The sequence below is a fragment of the Rhinoraja longicauda genome, chromosome 32 (genome assembly GCF_053455715.1).
Source record: "Rhinoraja longicauda isolate Sanriku21f chromosome 32, sRhiLon1.1, whole genome shotgun sequence".
NCBI classification, from domain to species: domain Eukaryota; kingdom Metazoa; phylum Chordata; class Chondrichthyes; order Rajiformes; family Arhynchobatidae; genus Rhinoraja; species Rhinoraja longicauda.
This window is the reverse complement of record NC_135984.1, coordinates 4,773,300-4,793,324: the sequence shown is the minus strand read 5'-3', so window position 1 is coordinate 4,793,324 and position 20,025 is coordinate 4,773,300. Positions and strand designations below refer to the sequence as shown.

The 20,025-nt window shown below is 46.4% G+C and overlaps 1 protein-coding gene across 6 annotated transcripts in view; it reads left to right on the top strand.

Moving 5' to 3' along the window:
- LOC144608796 (cell surface glycoprotein MUC18-like) overlaps nt 1–20,025 on the top strand; it is a 159,144-nt gene that overhangs the window by 42,621 nt on the left and 96,498 nt on the right. The window contains exon 1 of one of the 6 annotated variants that reach the window (XM_078426907.1): nt 2,087–2,253. The exons of 4 other annotated variants lie outside the window; for them this stretch is intronic. Coding sequence is in view for 1 of the 2 variants with exons in the window: in XM_078426901.1 (XP_078283027.1) it covers nt 2,774–2,864 (91 nt within the window). In the remaining variant the exon portion in view is untranslated. Of the gene's footprint in view, nt 1–2,086; nt 2,254–2,677; nt 2,865–20,025 lie in introns of those variants that run through there. One more of the 6 variants, XM_078426901.1, reaches the window with a different exon arrangement.

The following is a 20,025-nucleotide window of genomic DNA, read 5'->3' as shown; positions in this document are numbered from 1 at the left end:
CTATTCCCAAAGAGATTGGAATTTCAACTATTCCAATGCCCAAGTACATATCTGAATAGTGTCCACTGCACTGCAGTGTTGTAAATGAGATTGGATTTTCCTCCCATCGTAGTATGAGACGCACGCTTTTTTCATGGATTCCTGGATATCAACATGATTTCACTTAGTGTGCATTGGATAGCTGAGCAGGCTGCCTGTAGTCATGCTGCTGAATCATTAGAGAGCAATCAGCATTGATATATGATTTCTCAGAATAATGCAGCACATTAGTCCTACTCTTGTCCTAACATGTCGATTGGTGAAACAATGAGGTTTCAAAAAGACAGATTAATAATAAGACTTCTATTTCAGGTAGCAGAGGGCTGAGGGTGAGATCGTCTCTTTTGGAAAGAGCAGCTTATTAATGATGAGATTTAATGTAGGGAAAATGGCATTTATCTCATTTGGAAAGTGTGTGAGAGAGTGTAGAGTGTGAACATTTCTAATATTATCTATGATATTGGCTACTCATCATCTTGTCCTCCGATTGATTGGTAGGATTTATATTATTTATAGTGTTCTTTCTGGATGTGAATGCCAATTAACATTGGTAGAAAGAACCATACAAGTGAAGGTATGCCATATATTTACAATAGTACAAGGGAACTATGGAAAACAGAGGGAGCCGCTGCAGTGGAATAGATGGGACCAGTAATTTAGCGATAAGAGGAATGGGGTATAAGTGCGGCACGGTGGCGCAGCGTTAGAGTTTCTGCCTTACAGCACCAGACCCGGGTTTGATCCTGACCACATGTGCTGTCTGTGTGGAGTTTGTGTGCTCTACCTGTGGCCCTGTGGATTTTCTCTGGGAGCTCCGGTTTCCTTCCACAATTCAAAGGTTTGTAGGTAAATTGGCATTGGTAAAACATTTTAAATTGTCCCTCGTGTGTAGGATGATGCTAGTGAATAGGATGAACATTGGTTGGCATGGACTCGGTGGGCCGAAGGGCCTGTTTCCGTGCGGTACCTCTAAAGGAAAAATAATTGAAAGGAGAAGCTGATGATTAAGTTGAGCCGTGTAGTTGTGAATAGTGACTCATTGCATTTCCTTTCAACAGAGACCATCTGAGGGTGTGTGTAGATAAACAAAGACTGACTGCCCTGATGAACAGAAGGTCCAGGAAAACCAATCTTGTTAAGTTGATGGATGGCTTTGGAAGATCTAGTTTGGATGATGTTATCACGTCCAACTTTCCCATCAGTTAATGATTCTATTTAAAAATACAGACACATGCACTTGAATTCTCACTGTTAATTGAACCCATTTAGTTAAATGCTTAAGGTAATCATAAAGTGCTGGAGAAACTCCAACAGGCAACATCTCTGGAGAAAAAGGATGGGTGACCTTTAGGGTCAGAACCCTTCTTCAGAAGTTTAATACTTACATGAATTTGAACATTATGGCCCAAGCAGGGAGCTGTTACTTACAGGGTACAGATAGTAGGGTATTAGCCAGGATGAAATATCAACCTTGGCCTGTGTTGATCCAAAAAACTTTTTTGTTAAACCTAGACTGGGACTTGATTTGAGTTTCCTTTGGTGTAAGAGATGTGACAGTTTGTTCTTAATTTGGGGCTCTGATTATTGCTTGGGAGCTCAGTTCAGGCAATGATGCTGTAAGTGCAAGAAGGTCCTGCAGACGCGGAAGATAGGCACAACATACTGGAGTAACTCAGCAGGTCAGGCAGCATCTCAGGAGAGAAGGAATGGGTGACGTTTTGGGTCGAGACCCTTCCTCAGACTGATGTCAGGGGGGCGGGACAAAGGAAGGATATAGGTGGAGACAGGAAGATAGAGGGAGATCTGGGAAGGAGGAGGGGAAGAGAGGGACAGAGGAACTATCCAAAGTTGGAGAAGTCGATGTTCATACCGCTGGGCTGCAAACTGCCCAGGCGAAATATGAGGCGCTGTTCCTCCAATTTCCAGTGAGCCTCACTATGGCACTGGAGGAGGCCCATGACAGAAAGGTCAGACTGGGAATGGGAGGGGGAGTTGAAGTGCTCGGCCACCGGGAGATCAGTTTGGTTAATGCGGACTGAGCGAAGGTGTTCAGCGAAGCGATCGCCGAGCCTGCGCTTGGTTTCGCCGATGTAAATAAGGAGTAACTCAGCAGGTCAGGCAGCATCTCTGGAGACAAGGAAGAGGTGACGTTTCAGGTCGAGACCCTTCTTCAGTCGGTTAGATTGGCGATGAGGTCTTAGTTCAAAAATTCAGGTTGGTGCCTTCATTGTTTCTCGTTGTTAAACAAGGAACATCATTGATTATCTTTCAGTCTGAAGAAGGGTTCCGAGCCCAAACGTCACCTATTCATTTTCTCCAGAGATGCTGCCTGACCCGCTGAGTTACTTCAGCTTTTTGTGTCTATCTTCTGCACCATTGACGAGTACAATGTTTAATTGTTTCTGCTTTTGTTTGTTTTAAGTCGACACTTTGTAAATTGGAAGGGGGAATCAATGAGTAAAATCTGTCGGCCATTTGAATATTTTTTTATGATCCCATCACCATGGTGCTTGAGCAGCATTTCTGTGTCTATCTTGGGTGTAGACCAGCATCTGCAGCTCCTCAGTTCCAACACACCCAGAGAGAGAGAGAGGGGTTGGGGATGGCTGTGTCTAGTGGAGGCGGGCTGGTGTTGTGGTGGGTGGGGTTTGGCTTGGAACCAGCGCCTTGCTTCACTGTAGCGCCGCTGCCTCTCTTAGCCTCTCATTCTCCAGTGCAGACTCTAGGTGGGAACATGTCTTCGGCGGTGAAAGCAAAGCGGGCAGCGGCGAGCTGGAGCGTGTGGCTTACCCCGACCCTGGTGACACTGGTCCTGGCAATCCCAGGTAAGGGGGGAGACTGGGGGGTCCGGGACGCTGGATGGGCTGGGGGATGGAGGCACCTTCTCGCATCCAGGTGTCTCCGGGTGTCCTGATTCCCAGCGTTTTGCACATACTTCGGGAAAGGACTCGAATTAGACCGGGAGAGAAGAAAAAAAACCAATTGCAGGAATCTGTGGAATTTTATAGGAAAGATGTTGTTAGTTTGCAGAGAGGGGAGATTTAGACTTGCGCTCGGTGTGTTTCAGGTTTCAAGCTTCATGTGCAATGCTGACTGCTGGTGGGAAGGAACCTGTTGTGTTGAGATGGGTGGACACAGAAAGCTGGAGTAGCTCAGCGGGTCACACACACACACAGTATCTCTGCACTGCCTGAGTTAGCCCAGCTTTCTGTGCCTAGCTTCGGTTTAACCCAGCATCTATCTGCAGCTCCCAGACCTCCTCTACAGCGCGGAGAGAGACGGCTGTTGAGCCAACACCCCAGCTTATGTTGAGATGGGATGGATAGTGTTGCAGGGTCGGGGTTGCGGGAACCTTACCGGGAGATGGCATGGGAGGGGAGGCGAGGCGAGGAGAGGGGAGGCGAGGCGGTGTATGTGCAAGGCGTGAGGATCGCGGTGGCGGACTGAGCCCAAGGACAGGAGACTGAGCGAGGAAGGACCGAACCCAACAGCCCGGGCTCCTAGAAAACGTGGTAGATGTAGGAAAAGTCAACGATCTGAGACATTCAGTGGAGGAACAAGCAAGGACGAACGGAGGCACATCCGAAAATGATTCTGTTTTGGGAGTTGCTGGACAATTCACCTGGAGAACTTTCTGCACAACTTAATCACCAGGGGAATGAATATTCCTGTACTAAATATAAAATCAAATTGTTTGGATTTTGTCAATAAATTCTCAAACTCGGATTGAGTGTTTGACTCGTTTTAAATGTTTAATGGTCTTATCAATGGAAATTCATTTAAATTCAACTCAAATAAAGTAAGGATAGGATGGCGAGATATGTTATCTGTGGATATAAACCCGCCTGAGGAACTCACGTTTGCTGCTTTTTGTAGTTGCATGTTTCTATATTCTTCCACCATCCATGTGCATTGATTGTTTGAACGGTTGAGTGTGGGGAGTCTTAAGTCTGGTGGTTGCCGCTCCCTCTGGACATGGTGGTTGTGTTGAGGTTGCAAGATTTAAGCAGGAGCTTTAATACTGTGCAAAAAAAAAACCCTAAACCTTAAAAAAAATAAAATAAAGATCCCTCTTTCAATTAATGGTGAGTTTACGAGCAATTGGGAATGAAATACCGTGAAGTTTAAAATTACAATCGACACAGTTAGCTTCTAAGATGGAGTTGTCCAGCCCCACCCCACAATCTACAGTCCCACCCCACAATCTACAGTCCCACCCCACAACCTACAGCCCCAGCGACCACTCGCTCACTCTATGTTACAAGAGTCCAGATAGTTCTAATCTCTCACGTGGAAGTTTACTCCAATTCCCTCCTTCCCAATTTATTCCCATTTGTTCAAGTTTGAATGCCCCTTGCGCTTGTATCTCCGGTACTAATTCCTGCAATTATTGTTAGCCAGCATCATCCAATCCAGGTATCAACTTTTATCCGGTTTGATTTCCACTGTGTGCAGTGTTTCTCGCTCTTAATTTGGGGGACGGTTCTTCAATTCTGAAAATTATTTAGCTTTTTTGATTCCCAGCTGCTCATTGCCAGAAAGTAATGCAACTAAAGGTTGACAAAATAAAAAGCTGGGGGAGCTCAGCGGGGCAGGCAGCATCTCTGAGAAGAAGAAATGGGTAATGTTTCGGGTCGAGACCCTTCTAATGTCACCAACTGGTCTTTGTGCTCTGTTTTGGAATCAAATCGGGTTGTTTTTTTGTTTTGCAATGGGCATGATCTCTTTAGTTGTTTTTGATATGGTTCCAAAATGATCATCTTTGTCGCAGGCTTCAAAGGAGAGTTTTTTATATCCCCAAACTCTCCCACATGCCCTGGTTTAGATGAGAGAGTTGGATGAGTCAGTCAGCCTGAGAGCACATCCTCTGATGGCCGCTGCGTTGCTCGCTCCTGCCACCAGGGGTCACGTTTTAGGTATTTGAGTAGTGGACCTCTATTGTATCTCACCAGTGCTGCATTGGCCATGAGAATTATTCCAGCTAGTGCCAAATCAGGTACTTACTAGCAATCCCTAGATGGAGAGTGTAAGAAAATAACTGCAGATGCTGGTACAAATCGAAGGTATTTATTTCACAAAATGCTGGAGTAACTCAGCAGGTCAGGCAGCATCTCAGGAGAGAAGGAATGGGTGACATTTCGGGTTGGAGACCATTCTTCAGACAGGTCAGGCAGGATGTCAGGAGAAGGTCAGGCAGCATCTCAGGAGATGCTGCCTGACCTGCTTAGATGGAGAGTAGTGCTTTGAGGCTTAACTCATCAGCTGTGCATGAATGTTCCTTCTTTGAACTATTTTGGATAGTCCGTTTCTTTGCAGAATGTTCAATTCGTTTATTATTCAGTGATTCAAATATACTGTACTGTCACATGTGTCGAGGTACAGTGAAATGCTTTGTTTCTGCGTACAACCCGGTAAAATCAAACACCACACCTCACTCAGGCAGTACGCAAGTGTCACCACATTTTGGTTCTGACAAAGTTACAAAATTTAATCGAACAGTCCTGTCAGCTGCCTGGTGCCATGTGTGGCAACAGCCCCCACACCCTCACTTTCCCCTTCCCCCCCCTCACGGGTCCTCCCTTCATTTTCGGTGACCCCTCCCCGTGCACCCCCCTTGCTAAATCCAAAACTGGAAGTTTACAGATCTTTAAAACTAAAATCTATTATGATTGAGGAGGAAAATAAAACTGCAGATGCTGGTTTAAATCGAAGGTAGACACAAAATGCTGGAGTAACTCTGATGAAGGGTCTCGACCCGAAATGTCACCCATTCCTTCTCTCCTGAGATGCTGCCTGACCCGCTGAGTTACTCCGGCATTTTGTGTCTGCCTTCTGTTGTGATTGAGTTTGAGTTGAGTTTAGTTTATTGTCAGTGAAAGGCTTTTGTTGCGCGCTAAGCAGTCAGTGGAAAGACAATACATGATTATAATCGAGCCGTGCAGATACAGGATAAAGGGAATAATGTGGATAAGTGTAAATTGTGGTGCATCAGGCTAGGTAGGCACCATCCCTTCCACAGTGAGATGAATTATGCAGCATCTGGTCTAGGTTGGCAGTATAGGACCGTGTCTGGCCTGGCAGTAGGTTTGTGTAAACAGGCAGACCAGAATGGGGAAAGATGGCGAAAACATAAAAGTAATGGAGTTTTTGGTAAAGGAAAATCAAGTTTAACAAAAATTGGCAACAACAACATTGGCACAGTGGCACAGCGGTAAAGTTGTGCAACCTCACAGTGCCAGACTACGGCTGCTTTTTGTACAGAATCAAGGGATATGGGGAGAAAGCAGCAACGGTACTGATTTTGGATGATCGGCCATGATCATATTGAATGGCAATGCTGGCTAGAAGGGCTGAATGGCCTACTCCTGCACCTATTTTCCATGTTGCCATGTATGGAGTTTGTATGTTCTCCGTGGTCTCCATGGGTTTTTTCCCGTTTCCTCCCACTCTGCAAAGACGTACAGATTGTAGATTAATTGGTGCGATATCATTGTAAATTGGCCCGAGTGTGTGCAGGATAATGCTAGTGTCTGGGAATCGCTGGTCGGCACGGACTCGGTGGGCCGAAGGGCCTATTTCCATGGTGTATCCCGAAACTAAACTAAACGGCCTTGCCACAGTGGGTTGGCATATTCTGCGTTATATTTTCAAAATGGCACGTATCATTGAGGAAATATCTGCAGGTCTGTTTATCTTCTTCATGACGATTAAAAATGTTAAATTGGGCAAAGTTTACAGTTTGCAAGAAGCCCGGATTAGATAGCAAATGAAAATGGCTTGAGGAAACAGTTGTATTGTTGTCCAATGAAACAATATGTTTAATTCTAGATAAAAAGCTAAAGATAGTGAAACGTCACCCATTCCTTCTCTCCAGAGATGCCACCTGTCCCGCTGAGTTACTCCAGTTTTTTGTGTCTATCTTTGGTTTAAACCAGCATCTGCGATTCCTTCCTACAAACCCGTGACATTATTTATGATAAAATGAGAAATATCAAGAAAGATGTACTTTTCTCACTCAGCTGAGGGTTGTCAACATTAATGTTTCAATTTGTAGGGAAGAACTGCAGATGCTGGTTTAAATCGAAGGTAGACACAAAATGCTGGAGTAACTCAGCCAGTAGCATCTCTGGAGAGAAGGAATGGGTGACGTTTCGGATCAAGATCCTTTGAATTTTTTGATCTAAGCCAGCCTTGAACATTCCAGGGCAAGCACTGAAAAATCGGGTCGATCCTGACCTCAGTCTGAAGAAGGGTCTCGACCCGAAATGTCACCCATTCCTTCTCTCCAGAGATGCCGCCTGACCCGCTAAGTTACTCCAGCATTTTGTGATACCTGACCTCAGGTGCTGTCTGTGTGGAGTTTGCACGTTCTCCCTATAACTACATGGGTTTCCTCCTGGGGCTCCAGATTCCTCCCACATCCCAAAGACATGCGGTTTGTAGGTTAATTGGCCTCTGTAAATTGCCCCTAGTGTGTAGAGAGTGCGGGATAACACAGAACTAGTGTGAATGGGTAATCCATGGTCAGCATGAAGCTAGTGGGCCGACGGGCCTGTTTGCATGCTGTATATCTACACTAAACTAAAGCAGCAGGAGAATTATTCTGGACATGTTTTATTTTGTTCTTGAAATCCTTTTCTCTCCGACATCGGTGGTTTGTGGTGTTACAGAACAAGATCAACAATGTTTCTGCCAATCTTGCCTAACTCCATTCACAACAAAATGTTTTCTCTCTGGAGGGGATGGACAAGTGACGTTTTGGGTCGGGACCCTTCTTTTTCAGTCTGAAGAAGAGTCCTGACCCTAAACTTGTCCATTTCCTCCACAGATGCTGCCTGACCCACTGAGGCTCTCCAGCACTTTGAGTCTTGAGGGGCGGCACGGTGGCGCAGCGGTAGAGTTGCTGCCTTACCGCACCAGAGACCTGGGTTTGATCCTGACTACGGGTGCTGTCTGTACGGAGTTTGTACGTTCTCCCCGTGACCGTGTGGGTTTTATCCGGGATCTCCGGTTTCCTCCCACACTCCAAAGACGTACAGGTTTGTAGGTTAATTGGCTTGGTATAAATGTAAAGTCCCTAATGTGTGTAGGATAGTGTTAGTGTGTGGGGATCGCTGGTCGGCACGGACTCGGTGGGCCGAAGGGCCTGTTTCCGTGCTGCATCTCTAAACTAAACTGAACTAAAACTTGGCTTGTAGGAGTGGGTTGTTTGCTGCAAGAGGGGGCTCTTTCAGGCCCAGCTGCTCGTTCATTTGGGGAAGAGGGTGTTTACCACCATGACCTGGGCTGAGACACGAACAGTTGGCGCAGATAGACTTTCATCTGGACAATAAAATGTCACGTTCAATCAATCCTCAAATACCCATCTTATCCTGCAGTCTCTAATCTTTATTGCCCGAGGCATCCATAGGTTTACAATGGGCCTCTCTTAAATGTCACTCTCCACCCTCCCCACCTCCACGCAATCACTATGATCATAGCCACATGCTTTTCTCATTACAGACCTCCACACTGTGTGTCCTTCCCCCAATCTCCGTCTCTCAGGACGACCCAGCTGTGGTTCTGGACTAGTCTGACTTCCCTGTGCACTCTGCCTTTGTGTGATGAGGAAAGGGGAACCTTACCTTATCATATCATATCATATACATACAGCCGGAAACAGGCCTTTTCGGCCCTCCAAGTCCGTGCCGCCCAGTGATCCCCGTACATTAACACTATCCTACACCCACTAGGGACAATTTTTACATTTACCCAGCCAATTAACCTACATACCTGTACGTCTTTGGAGTGTGGGAGGAAACCGAAGATCTCGGAGTAAACCCACGCAGGTCACGGGGAGAACGTACAAACTCCTTACAGTGCAGCACCCGTAGTCAGGATCGAACCTGAGTCTCCGGCGCTGCATTCGCTGTAAAGCAGCAACTCTACCGCTGCGCTACCTTGTGACAGATTGATTCAGATCTGGTCCAGGGGCTAGCTATTTGGAAAGACAATGTCGTTCACTTTTACTAGTGGAGCAGTCCTGGCACCAGGGTTACGGCTGGGGCTCTTACCTAAACGAAGCTAAGCTAAACATATCCATTAATTTACCTGGCAAAATTCCATCGTCACATCCACCACTGTAAATTGTTCTTGGACCGGTGCCTTCGAAGAAGCGGGTGGGGAATGTCTCGGGCTAATTTCACAAAGAGTAGTGAGAGACATCTTCATTCCATGTGTCTGGGCAAGGTTGCAGCCCAGGTGCTGGAGGTGAAAGAGCATTTTACTCAACCATTTAATCTCCCTTCGAGTGCATTTTCAAAGAAAAATTTAAGTAAATCATCTTGCAAACTCTTCGAGAAAGTATGGCTATCCCTTTATAAACACGCAGAATGTAACGTGGGTACGGTCTGGTCCCATAGCAGGTTTTCAATCGGGCATTTTGACTCTAGATAGATGCAAAATGCTGGAGTAACACAGCGGGACAGGGAGTAACTCGACCCGAAACGTCACCCATTCCTTCTCTCCAGAGATGCTGCCTGTCCCGCTGAGATACTCCAGCATTTAGTATCTATCTTCAGTGTAAACCAGAATCTGCAGTTCCTTCCCACACATTTTGATTCTAGATTTGGAGAGAAAGAGAAGAATGCTGAAGTGAAATGTTATTTTTAATCCTGCTAAGCTCTGCTTTGTTAAAAGTAACTTATAGATTTGAATTCAAGTTTCACCTATTATATTCCCCAGAAAGGATGTTTGGACTTTGGGCAATGGTTCTGAGAAAGGTTCTCCCTAAAACATAACAGGTGGGTTTTTTAATGATGATTAGCTTTTCATGCCCTTCTAGTATTTTAGAAACATAGAAAATAGGTGCAGGAGGAGGCCATTTGGCCCTTCAGGCTAGCTCTGCCATTCATTTATGATCATGGCTGATCATCCACAATCATTAACCCGTACCTACCTTCTCCCCATATCCCTTGATTCCACTAGCTCCTAGAGCTCTATCTAACTCTCTTTTAAATTCATATTCTCCCCATATCCCTTGATTCCACTAGCCCCTAGAGCTCTATCTAACTCTCTTTCAAATTCAATTTTCTTTTAAATGGAATGAGAGAATCATGAATGTTTCGCATTCTTTCAACTGAATCAGACCGAGAGCACAGGTGGTACAATGTAGGGCAGGGTCTAATGGAAACTCCATCGGTTAGCTATTGATGCCTGCATTCCCATTCCCTACATCTTTCTCCTTTGCTGGACGTCATCCCATGGTATGTAAGTGATTTATAATTATCACAGGCAGTGCCAATGTAAGAGCAAGCACTGTTGAAAAATGTACATGAAACATATCAAAATCAGGTGGCCATTTGGCACGCTGCTCCCCAGTTAAATTATATCTCCTAAAGATGTTTCAGCTATTCTGTGGGTTTTCTACCTCTTCGTCAGGCTGGTGCAAATTTCCACTAATTTTAAAGTGGCACGGTGGCGCAGCGGTAGAGTTGCTGCCTCACGGCGCCGGAGACCTGGGTTCGATCCTGACTACGGGCACTGTCTGTACGGAGTTTGTACGTTCTCCCCGTGACCTTCCTGAGTTTTCTCCGAGATCTTCGGTTTCCTCCCACACTCCAAAGACGTACAGGTTTGAAAGTTAATTGGCTTTGGTAAAATTTCAAATTGTCCCTAGTGTATGTAGGATAGTGTCAGTGTGCGGGGATTACTGGTCGAAGTGGACTCGGTGGGCCGAAGAGCCTGTTTCCGTGCTATATCTCTACTCCAAACTAAACTAAACAAAACAATGGTGCTGCAATTTTTGTTAACAAATTTATTTCACTCGGGATGGCAGAAGCACAAAAGGTTTTTGTGTGCTGTGAAGAAGTGGTTTGATTTTGGATCTGACATTATCCAACAGGATTGTCGAGATGCTTGAGGGTCTGAGTAAAGTTTTGGCTTTGGGCCATTTACTTTGACCAACAAAGGCTTACCAAAAATGTGCATCTCCCCGCCCGCCAGGATAGTTGCTGCTTTTGTGTTCTGACTTGGCTCTGACTGAGACTGATATCCATCGCTACATATTTTCATCTTTCTCAGCCTTCACAATTTTTTTTAATGCCGTCATAACCTTTTGTACAATGTAGAAACCAAAACTGAGAACGGTAACATATTTAGCACTGGCTGTTGAAGGAATGAATCTGGCTTTAAACTCAATACCTTATCATGAACTAAATCATCAGATGAACTTGTAGCAATTGTCTGTAGTTGCTTACTGTACCTGACCAGGGGGTAGATCCAAACTGAGCTCCGTGTTAATTTTCTCACTCACTTTCTGCACAAGGAACCAAAGATACAAAGTGATCGGACTTATGATTTCAAGCCATTGTAGTATCAAGGCTCTTTTCAACATTAATTGCAAGTTTTTTGATCCTCTACGTCTGCAAATAAGGGTGTCGGTTACTTCTAGACATCAGTGTTTGCAAACCTCGTTGACCTTGTGATTGGAGTATCTGTAACCAAGACCCTTTGCACCATTAACCCTTGCAGTCCATGGCTTCTTCCCACCAAAGTGCACAAAGTGGAAATTAAATCTGTACAAATTCTAGATGTATTTTTACAGGCCTAAAATATATTTAAAAAACGCTGAAATGATTTACTAGTAGCAATCTTTCAGTTTATTAAATAAGTTAGATATGATTATTTGCATCAGGTCATTAAATAACCGGATGTAAATAATCATATCTAACTTGTCATGTTGATGCCTAGATGGAAATCCCAATTCAAATAGCACGTGTCGCACTTTATCGCATGTTGTTATTGGTTTGGGTGTATTATTGTGGTGTGTACCAAGATACAGTGAAAAAGCTTTTGTTTGCATTCTGTCCAGAAGGGTCTCAACCTGAAACGTCACCCATTCCTTCTCTCCAGAGATGCTGCCTGTCCCGCTGAGCTACTCCAGCGTTTTTTGTCAATCTTCGGTTTAAACCAGCATCTGCAGTTCCACAACATCTTACCACAAATCAAATCATACGATACATGAGTACAATCAAGCTACACACAAGTGCGATAGCAGTGAAAAGAGTAAAATGCCAGAGTGCAGACCAGAGTTTACAGCACTTTAGCATCACAGTTCCAATGTAAAAGTCCAACATTCCCAATGTGGTAGATTGGAAGTTTGGGACTTGACCCTAGCCTACAGTTTAGTTTAGGTTATTATTGTCACGTGAAAAGTGACAAAAAAGTAATAAAGTGACAATAATAATAATTACAGTGAAAAGCTTTTGCTTATAGGAGGACCGTTAAGTAGCCTGATAACCGAGGGGAGGAGTCTGTTCCTGAATCTGGTATTACCTGCTGTCAAGCTTTTGTATCTTCTGCCCGACGGGAGAGGGGAAAAAAAGAGGGAATGACTGGGGTGAGAAAGGTTCTTGAATGTGTCGGCTGCTTTCTAGAGACGGCGTGAAGTGTGGATGGAGTCCACGGTGGGCAGGCATGGCTGTGCGATGGGCTGGGTTACATCCGCAACTCTCCGCAAATTCTTGCTAGTCTTGGGCTGAGCTGTTCCCAGACCAAGCAGTGATGCAACCCGACAGCGTGTGGTCAACATTGTGACTGTGGAAGTCCAGAAATCCAGAAACCATTTCTTAAAAGTGTAAAACTTGGAAATGCGTAAGAAGTTGGCTGAAAGAAAGTATGCAGTGGGTAGACAATAGACAATAGGTGCAGGAGTAGGCCATTCAGCCCTTCGAGCCAGCACCGCCATTCAATGCGATCATGGCTGATCACTCTCAATCAGTACCCCTTTCCTGCCTTCTCCCCATACCCCCTCACTCCTCTATCCTTAAGGCTCTATCCAGCTCTCTCTTGAAAGCATCCAACGAACTGGCCTCCACTGCCTTCTGAGGCAGAGAATTCCACACCTTCACCACCCTCTGACTGAAACTTTGGGGAAGTGATATATTTTGGCAAGGAAAATAAGAAACGGGAACATGCGTAGACCATTCACTAAGGTCATGGCCGATCCAATTTTGGCATCATCACCACGCCTTGAATCCCTAGTAGTCTAAATATCTGCCAATCTTTACTTTCAATATATTAAATGACACTGCCTACTCAGCTGCCTGGCATAGAGATTCCAAACATTCATGACCCTTTGAGAGAAGAAATTCTATCTCATCTCCAAGTTAGATGGAATCTTCCTTGCACAGAAATTATGTCCCCTTGTTCTAAATACACCCAATTATTTATCTCTCAGAATCCATCTTGCCAATCCCCCCCCCCACCCCTGCATATTTCAATGAGATCACCTCTCATTCTTCTGCACATACGCAATGAACGAGAGGAATAGATTGGGTAGATGCACAGAGTCTCTTGCCCACAGTAGGAGAATCGAGAACCACAGAACATGGGTTTAAGGTGAAAGGGGAAAGATTTAATAGGAATCTGGTAACTTTTTCACACAAAGGGTGAGGAGGTAGTTAAGGCAGGTACGCTTGCAACGTTTAAGAAACATTTAGACAGGTACATGGAATGGGCAGGTCTAGAGGGATATGGCCCAAACGCAGGCAGGTGGGAGTAGTGTAGATGGGACATGTTGGTTGGCGTAGGCAAGTTGGGCCGAAGGGCCTGTTTCCACGATGTATGACTCTATGACTCAAGAATAACTTAAAACATATTTTTTAAAAGCAATTTATTCACAAAATGCTGGAGTAACTCAGCAGGTCAGGCAGCATCTCGGGAGAGAAGGAATGGGTGACGTTTCAGTTCGAGACCCTTCTTCAGACTGATGTCAGGGGGGCGGGACAAAGGAAGGATATAGGTGGAGACAGGAAGATAGAGGGAGATCTGGGAAGGAGGAGGGGAAGGGAGGGACAGAGGAGCTATCTGAAGTTGGAGAAGTCGACGTTCATACCACCGGGTCGCAAACTGCCCAGGCGAAATATGAGGTGCTGCTCCTCCAACTTCTGGCGGGCCTCACTATGGAACTGGAGGAGGCCCATGACAGAAAGGTCAGACTGGGAATGGGAGGGGGAGTTAAAGTGCTCGGCCACCGGGAGATCAGTTTTGTTAATGCGGACCGAGCGCAGGTGTTCAGCGAAGCGATCGCCGAGCCTGCGCTTGGTTTCGCCGATGTAAATAAGTTGACATCTAGAGCAGCGGATGCAATAGATGAGGTTGGAGGAGGTGCAGGTGAACCTTTGTCTCACCTGGAAAGTCTGTTTGGGTCCTTGGATGGAGTTGAGGGGGGAGGTAAAGGGACAGGTGTTGCATCTCGTGTGGTTGCAGGGGAAAGTGCCCGGGGTTGGGGTGGTTTGGGTAGGAAGGGACGAGTGGACCAGGGAGTTACGGAGGGAACGGTCTCTGCGGAACGCAGAGAGGGGAGGGGATGGGAAGATATGGCCAGTGGTGGGGTCCCGTTGTAGGTGACGGAAATGTTGGTGGATGATATGTTGGATCCGCTGGCTGGTGGGGTGGAAGGTGAGAACGAGGGGGATTCTGTCCTTGTTGCGAGTGAGGGGAGGGGGAGCAAGAGCGGAGCTCGAAAAAGCAATATAGGAGAAGTGATCTTTTGATGCCCTTTGGCTGGTGTGAGAGAGCAGTTGTATTGGATGGATGAGGACAGTGCATTGATGGTTTTAATGTAGATTCAACGTCAGCTCCATAGTTATTCCCTTTCATCACTGGTACATGCCTCGCTCAGAACTCAGTGAGTACAGAACTGTACAGGTTAGTATCCAGAGGATAAAGCGTCTTGCTTCCAGTAATGTTTAACCTCAAAACCTCGGGTATTTATTTCACAAAATGCTGGAGTAACTCAGCAGGTCTGGCAGCATCTCAGGAGAGAAGGAATGGGTGACGTTTCGGGTCGAGATCCTTCTTCAGACTGATGTCAGGTGGGCGGGACAAAGGAAGGATATAGGTGGAGACAGGAAGATAGAGGGAGAACTGGGAAGGGGGAGGGGGAAGAGAGGGACAGAGGAACTAACTAAAGTTGGAGAAGTCAGTGTTCATACCGACCGCTGGGCTGCAAGCAACCTCATATCAGTAACAGTGGAAAACTGAACACTCCCATTATGGAGCCACTGTTTAAACTGACTCATGCCATTGTTATGGTTGCCGAAGCTTTGTAGAGCAGATGAAATCGTGCGTCAGGGGAGAGATGCCATTCTGTTCAAACTCATGTGGCACTTAGTCATTGACTCAGTTTCACCTCGTTCACCCCTGTGGAGAGCTGTGGACAGTGGTCATTAACACTGCACGGTTTTAAACAGTGAACCAGTTTCAACTCCCCACCACTCTCTCTCCATTTCACTTTTCGCAGCATTTTTAGAATTCTGGCTGTTGGGGAATTGCTAAACAGTTTGCTCATTGTACATAGGGTCGCCAACTTCCTCACTCCCACACAAGGGACAAAGGGTGATGCCACCGCCCTGCGGGCCCCACGTGACCTCACCCAGCCAGCGGCCACGTGCTCCCGCTCCACCAATGGCGGCCGCCATTGGTGGAGCGGGAGCACGTGGCCGCTGGTTGGGTGAGGTCACGTGGGGCGCGGGGCGGTGACGTCACCCTTTGTCCCGTATTTGGGAGTGAGGAAGTTGGCAACCCTAGCGTGTGTGCGGACGTGCGCGCATGTGTGGAGCAAACGCCTGCTTTGTGCGCGGGGGTTTATTAGCGTTACTGATCGTCCCGAGCGGGATCTGATCTCCAATCTTTCATTGCTTCGCATTTGACCAAAAGCATCTGAAGAAGGGTTCCGGCCTGAAGCGTCACCTATTCCTTCTCTCCAGAGACGCTGCCTGACCCGCTGAGTTACGCCAGCACTTTGTGTCTGCCTTCTGACCAAAGATGTCGCCTTGTGTCAAGAGCATGGGTGTGCAACGATCAACCGGTGTTAATACGATTCACACATGCACGTCTTTCACTGCCCAGGGGGAGTGTGGAGACAAGAGACCCGATACCCCGAGTGCAAGAAACATTTGGAAGTGGGCGTGCAGCGTAGGTTTACTAGGTTAATTCCCGGAATGGCGGGACTGTCATATGTTGAAAGACTGGAGCGACTAGGCTTGTATACACTGGAATTTAGAAGGATGAGCGGGGATCTTATCGAAACGTATAAGATTATTAAGGGGTTGGACACGTTAGAGGCAGGAAACATGTTCCCAATGTTGGGGGAGTCCTGAACAAGGGGCCACAGTTTAAGAATAAGGGGTAGGCCATTTAGAACTGAGATGAGGAAAAACGTTTTCAGTCAGAGAGTTGTGAATCTGTGGAATTCTCTGCCTCAGAAGGCAGTGGAGGCCAATTCTCTGAATGCATTCAAGAGAGAGCTAGATAGAGCTCTTAAGGATAGCAGAGTCAGGGGGTATGGGGAGAAGGCAGGAACGGGGTACTGATTGAGAATGATCAGCCATGATCACATTGAATGGCGGTGCTGGCTCGAAGGGCCGAATGGCCTCCTCCTGCACCTATTGTCTATTGTCTATTGTGGTGTTAATTTCCAGCCAGCATTGCAGCAGATGATGGATGGAATGGGTCTGTGCAGAGGAATGAAAGCCAAGTTTGTGTTTCTACAGACTGCTTAAAACCTGTAGCATTTATTTTTAAAGTGAAAAGCAAGCCACTGCTTGCCCTGTTGGACACCACAAACAAAAGCCAGGAAGGCAGCGTGTTTTTTTTTCCAAATCATTGGCAGAAATAGTGTCGAGGAAGCTTCACGCTCGCTCTCTGCCTGAAGGCTCCGGCTTTGTTCTGGGTTCAGGGTAAGGTTGCCAACTTCCTCACTCCTGAATAAGGGACGAAGAGTGACGTCACCGCCCCGCGCCCCAAGTGACCTCACCCAGCCTGCGGCCATGTGCTCCCGCTCCACCAATGGCGGCCGCCCGGGCCGGGATCACGTGGCCGCTGGCTGGGTGAGGTCACGCGGGGCGCGCGGGGCGGTGACGTCACCCTTTGTCCCTTGTTTGGGAGCGAGGAAGTTGGCAACCCTACTAATACGGGACAAGGGCGGTCCCGTACGGGTCAAACTAATTTAGCCCAAAATACGGGATGTCCCAGCTAATACAGGACGGTTGGCAACCTTAGTTCAGGAGCAATCTGTTGATTTTAGAAGCAGGTGATTAAGAGCTTGGGTCTGCAACGATCAACCCTTGTTAAGGGAGAGTTAGATTTAGCTCTTAGGGCTAAAGGAATCAAGGGATGCGGGGAAAAAGCAGGAATGGGGTACTGATTTTAGATGATCAGCCATGATGATATTGAATGGTGGTGCTGGCTCGAAGGGCTGAATGGCCTACTCCTGTACCTATTTTTCTATGTTTCTATAACCACAGTGGCACAGCGGTAGAGCTGCTACTTACAGCACCAGAGACCCAGGTATGATATTAACAAGGAGGCAGAGACTATCCCAACATTTAAGAAACAATTGGACATGGAGAGGACAAGGTTTGGAGGGATATGGACCAAATGCTGGCAGGTGGGATGAGTGTAGCAGGGGCATGTTGGCCGGTGTGGGCAAGTCGGGCCGAAGGGCCTGTTTCCGTGCTGTATCACTCTATGGCTCTACTGAAGAAGGAAGCACTGATACAAGGACTGGCGTGTTTCAAAGTACATTACTTGGACTGTTTGACAAAGAAATTCTGCTCGATTTCAACGCTGTTATGAGAACGTCCATCTGCGTTCAGAAGGTCTGTTTTCATCGTTGCATGGAGCACTCAGTTGTATATTGTACTAAAACACCAGTAAACCGAAATATGGATTCAGCAGCCTGGAGCCACTATCAAAGGTCGCTCCTCTAGTGAAACAAAATGGAATATATAAAGTTTGAAATTACCATTAAAATGTCGGCCTGACAATTGTGATCTGTCTCTGATGCAATTGCTTAACATGTTCAAGGCATGTCTCTTCATAAACCACCGAGTGTTTTCCAGATGGCTCTCTGATTGTGGAACAGTTGGGGAGAGCAGAGCTGGGTCTGTCAAACAGCGGCCTCTGCTCTGCGTTTGCTGCCGAGAAAAGGGGTTTATTGTGCTGGCCACGGAATGCAGCTGAACCCAGTCCCATTTACCACTTGCCCTCTCTTGTCCTCGCATAATTCACTGTATTGTATGCGAGCAATATCCCAGAGGCAGGGTGACTTAGCGTGACTCACTCTGACCCTGGTTGGCAAAGATGAGGCCAATCAGTTGTTCACTTCTGCGGTGGGTACTAATCAGTTTAGTTTAGAGGCACAGGCCCTTCGGCCCACCGATCCCTGCACGTTAACACTACCCTACACACACTAGGGACATTTTTAATATTACATTTACACCAAGCCAGTTAACCTACAAGCCTGTACGTCTTTGGAATGTGGGAGGAAACCAGAGCACCCGGGGAGAACCCACGCAGGTCACGGGGAGAACGTACGAACTCCATACAGGCAGCACCCGTAGTCGGGATCAAACCTGGGTTTCTGGCGACGCAGTGCAGTTCTACCGCCGCACTACAGTTCTACCGCTGCGCCACCGTGCTGCCCGAATTTAATTTAACAGTTCTCTACAGGCCAAGAAGAATCCAATTAATTTGTAGTATGAAACAGTGCAAGGCCAGTTGCTCTGTTGTGAAATTAGAACAAGCAGAATGTTGGTGTGGGCAGCTGGTTTAATCTGCAGATACCCCTTGCTGTGTCAGCTGTATGTGTGGATTTGGCCTTGGCGTAAAGCTTGTGAAACTCTTGGGTGAAAGTCACCCGCTTCAGAATTACTCCTCAATTTACTGGCTGACTTAAATGGCTTGTAATTGATTGCTTTGTAATCAGTTTAAGTTGGCAGCTTCTCTGCTGATTACATTGGAGTTGAATGCCATTCGTGTAAACTGTCTCAATGTTAAACACAGGAGAGATAGGAGGAAACAGAAACCAAAAGAATTAAAAGAATTTCTTAATCACTCCAATTGGGCTTGCGATGGCTTAATGGCTGTGCAATTCTGAAGTTCACAAACAATATTACAATAGTATACCCTGGGTTCAATGAAGTGATGTGTAAAGCTCCCAAATGAGATGTTGTACACAGATATACTAAATCTCTGAGATAGACAATCGACAATAGGTGCCAGCACCACCATTTAATGTGATCATGGCTGATCATTCACAATCAGTACCCCGTTCCTGCCCTCTCCCCATACCCCCTGACTCCGCTATCATTAAGAGCTCTATCTAATTCTCTCTTGAAAGCATCCAGAGAATAGGCCTCCACTGCCTTCTGAGGCAGAGAATTCCACAGATTTACAACTGTCTGAGTGAAAACGTTTTTCCTCATCTCTGTTCTAAATAGCCTACCCCTTATTCTTAAGCTGTGGGTAAGATATCACCCACCAGTATGACCAATAAGATGGAACTGATTCCTTGACTTTGTGAAACAATGGGTAAGTTTGAAGAAAGGTCCGAGCCCGAAATGCCACCCATCTTTTTTCTCCAGAGATGCTGCCTGACCTGCTGAGTTACTTCAGCACATTGTGTACAAGCAAGGGCTATTTTCCTTATGAAAACTTCCATTTTTCTGATTGCTGTTCCATTGTGGATATTTGTTGTTAGAATCAATGGGACTTTTGTTTGAATCCCAGTCATAGAGTCAAAATGCATGGAAACAGGCCCTTCAGCTCAACTTGCCCACGCCGACCAACATGCCCATTCTACACTTGTCCCACCTGCCCGAGAGTGCACCATGTCCCTTTAAACATATAAGATTATTAAGGGGTTGGACACGTTAGAGGCAGGAAACATGTTCCCAATGTTGGGGGAGTCCAGAACCAGGGGCTACAGTTTAAGAATAAGGGGTAGGCCATTTAGAACGGAGATGAGGAAAACCTTTTTCAGTCAGAGAGTTTTTAGATTTAGAGAGTTGTGAATCTGTGGAATTCTCTGCCTCAGAAGGCAGTGGAGGCCAATTCTCTGAACGCATTCAAGAGAGAGCTAGATAGAGCTCTTAAGGATAGCTGAGTCAGGGGGTATGGGGAGAAGGCAGGAACGGGGTACTGATTGAGAATGATCAG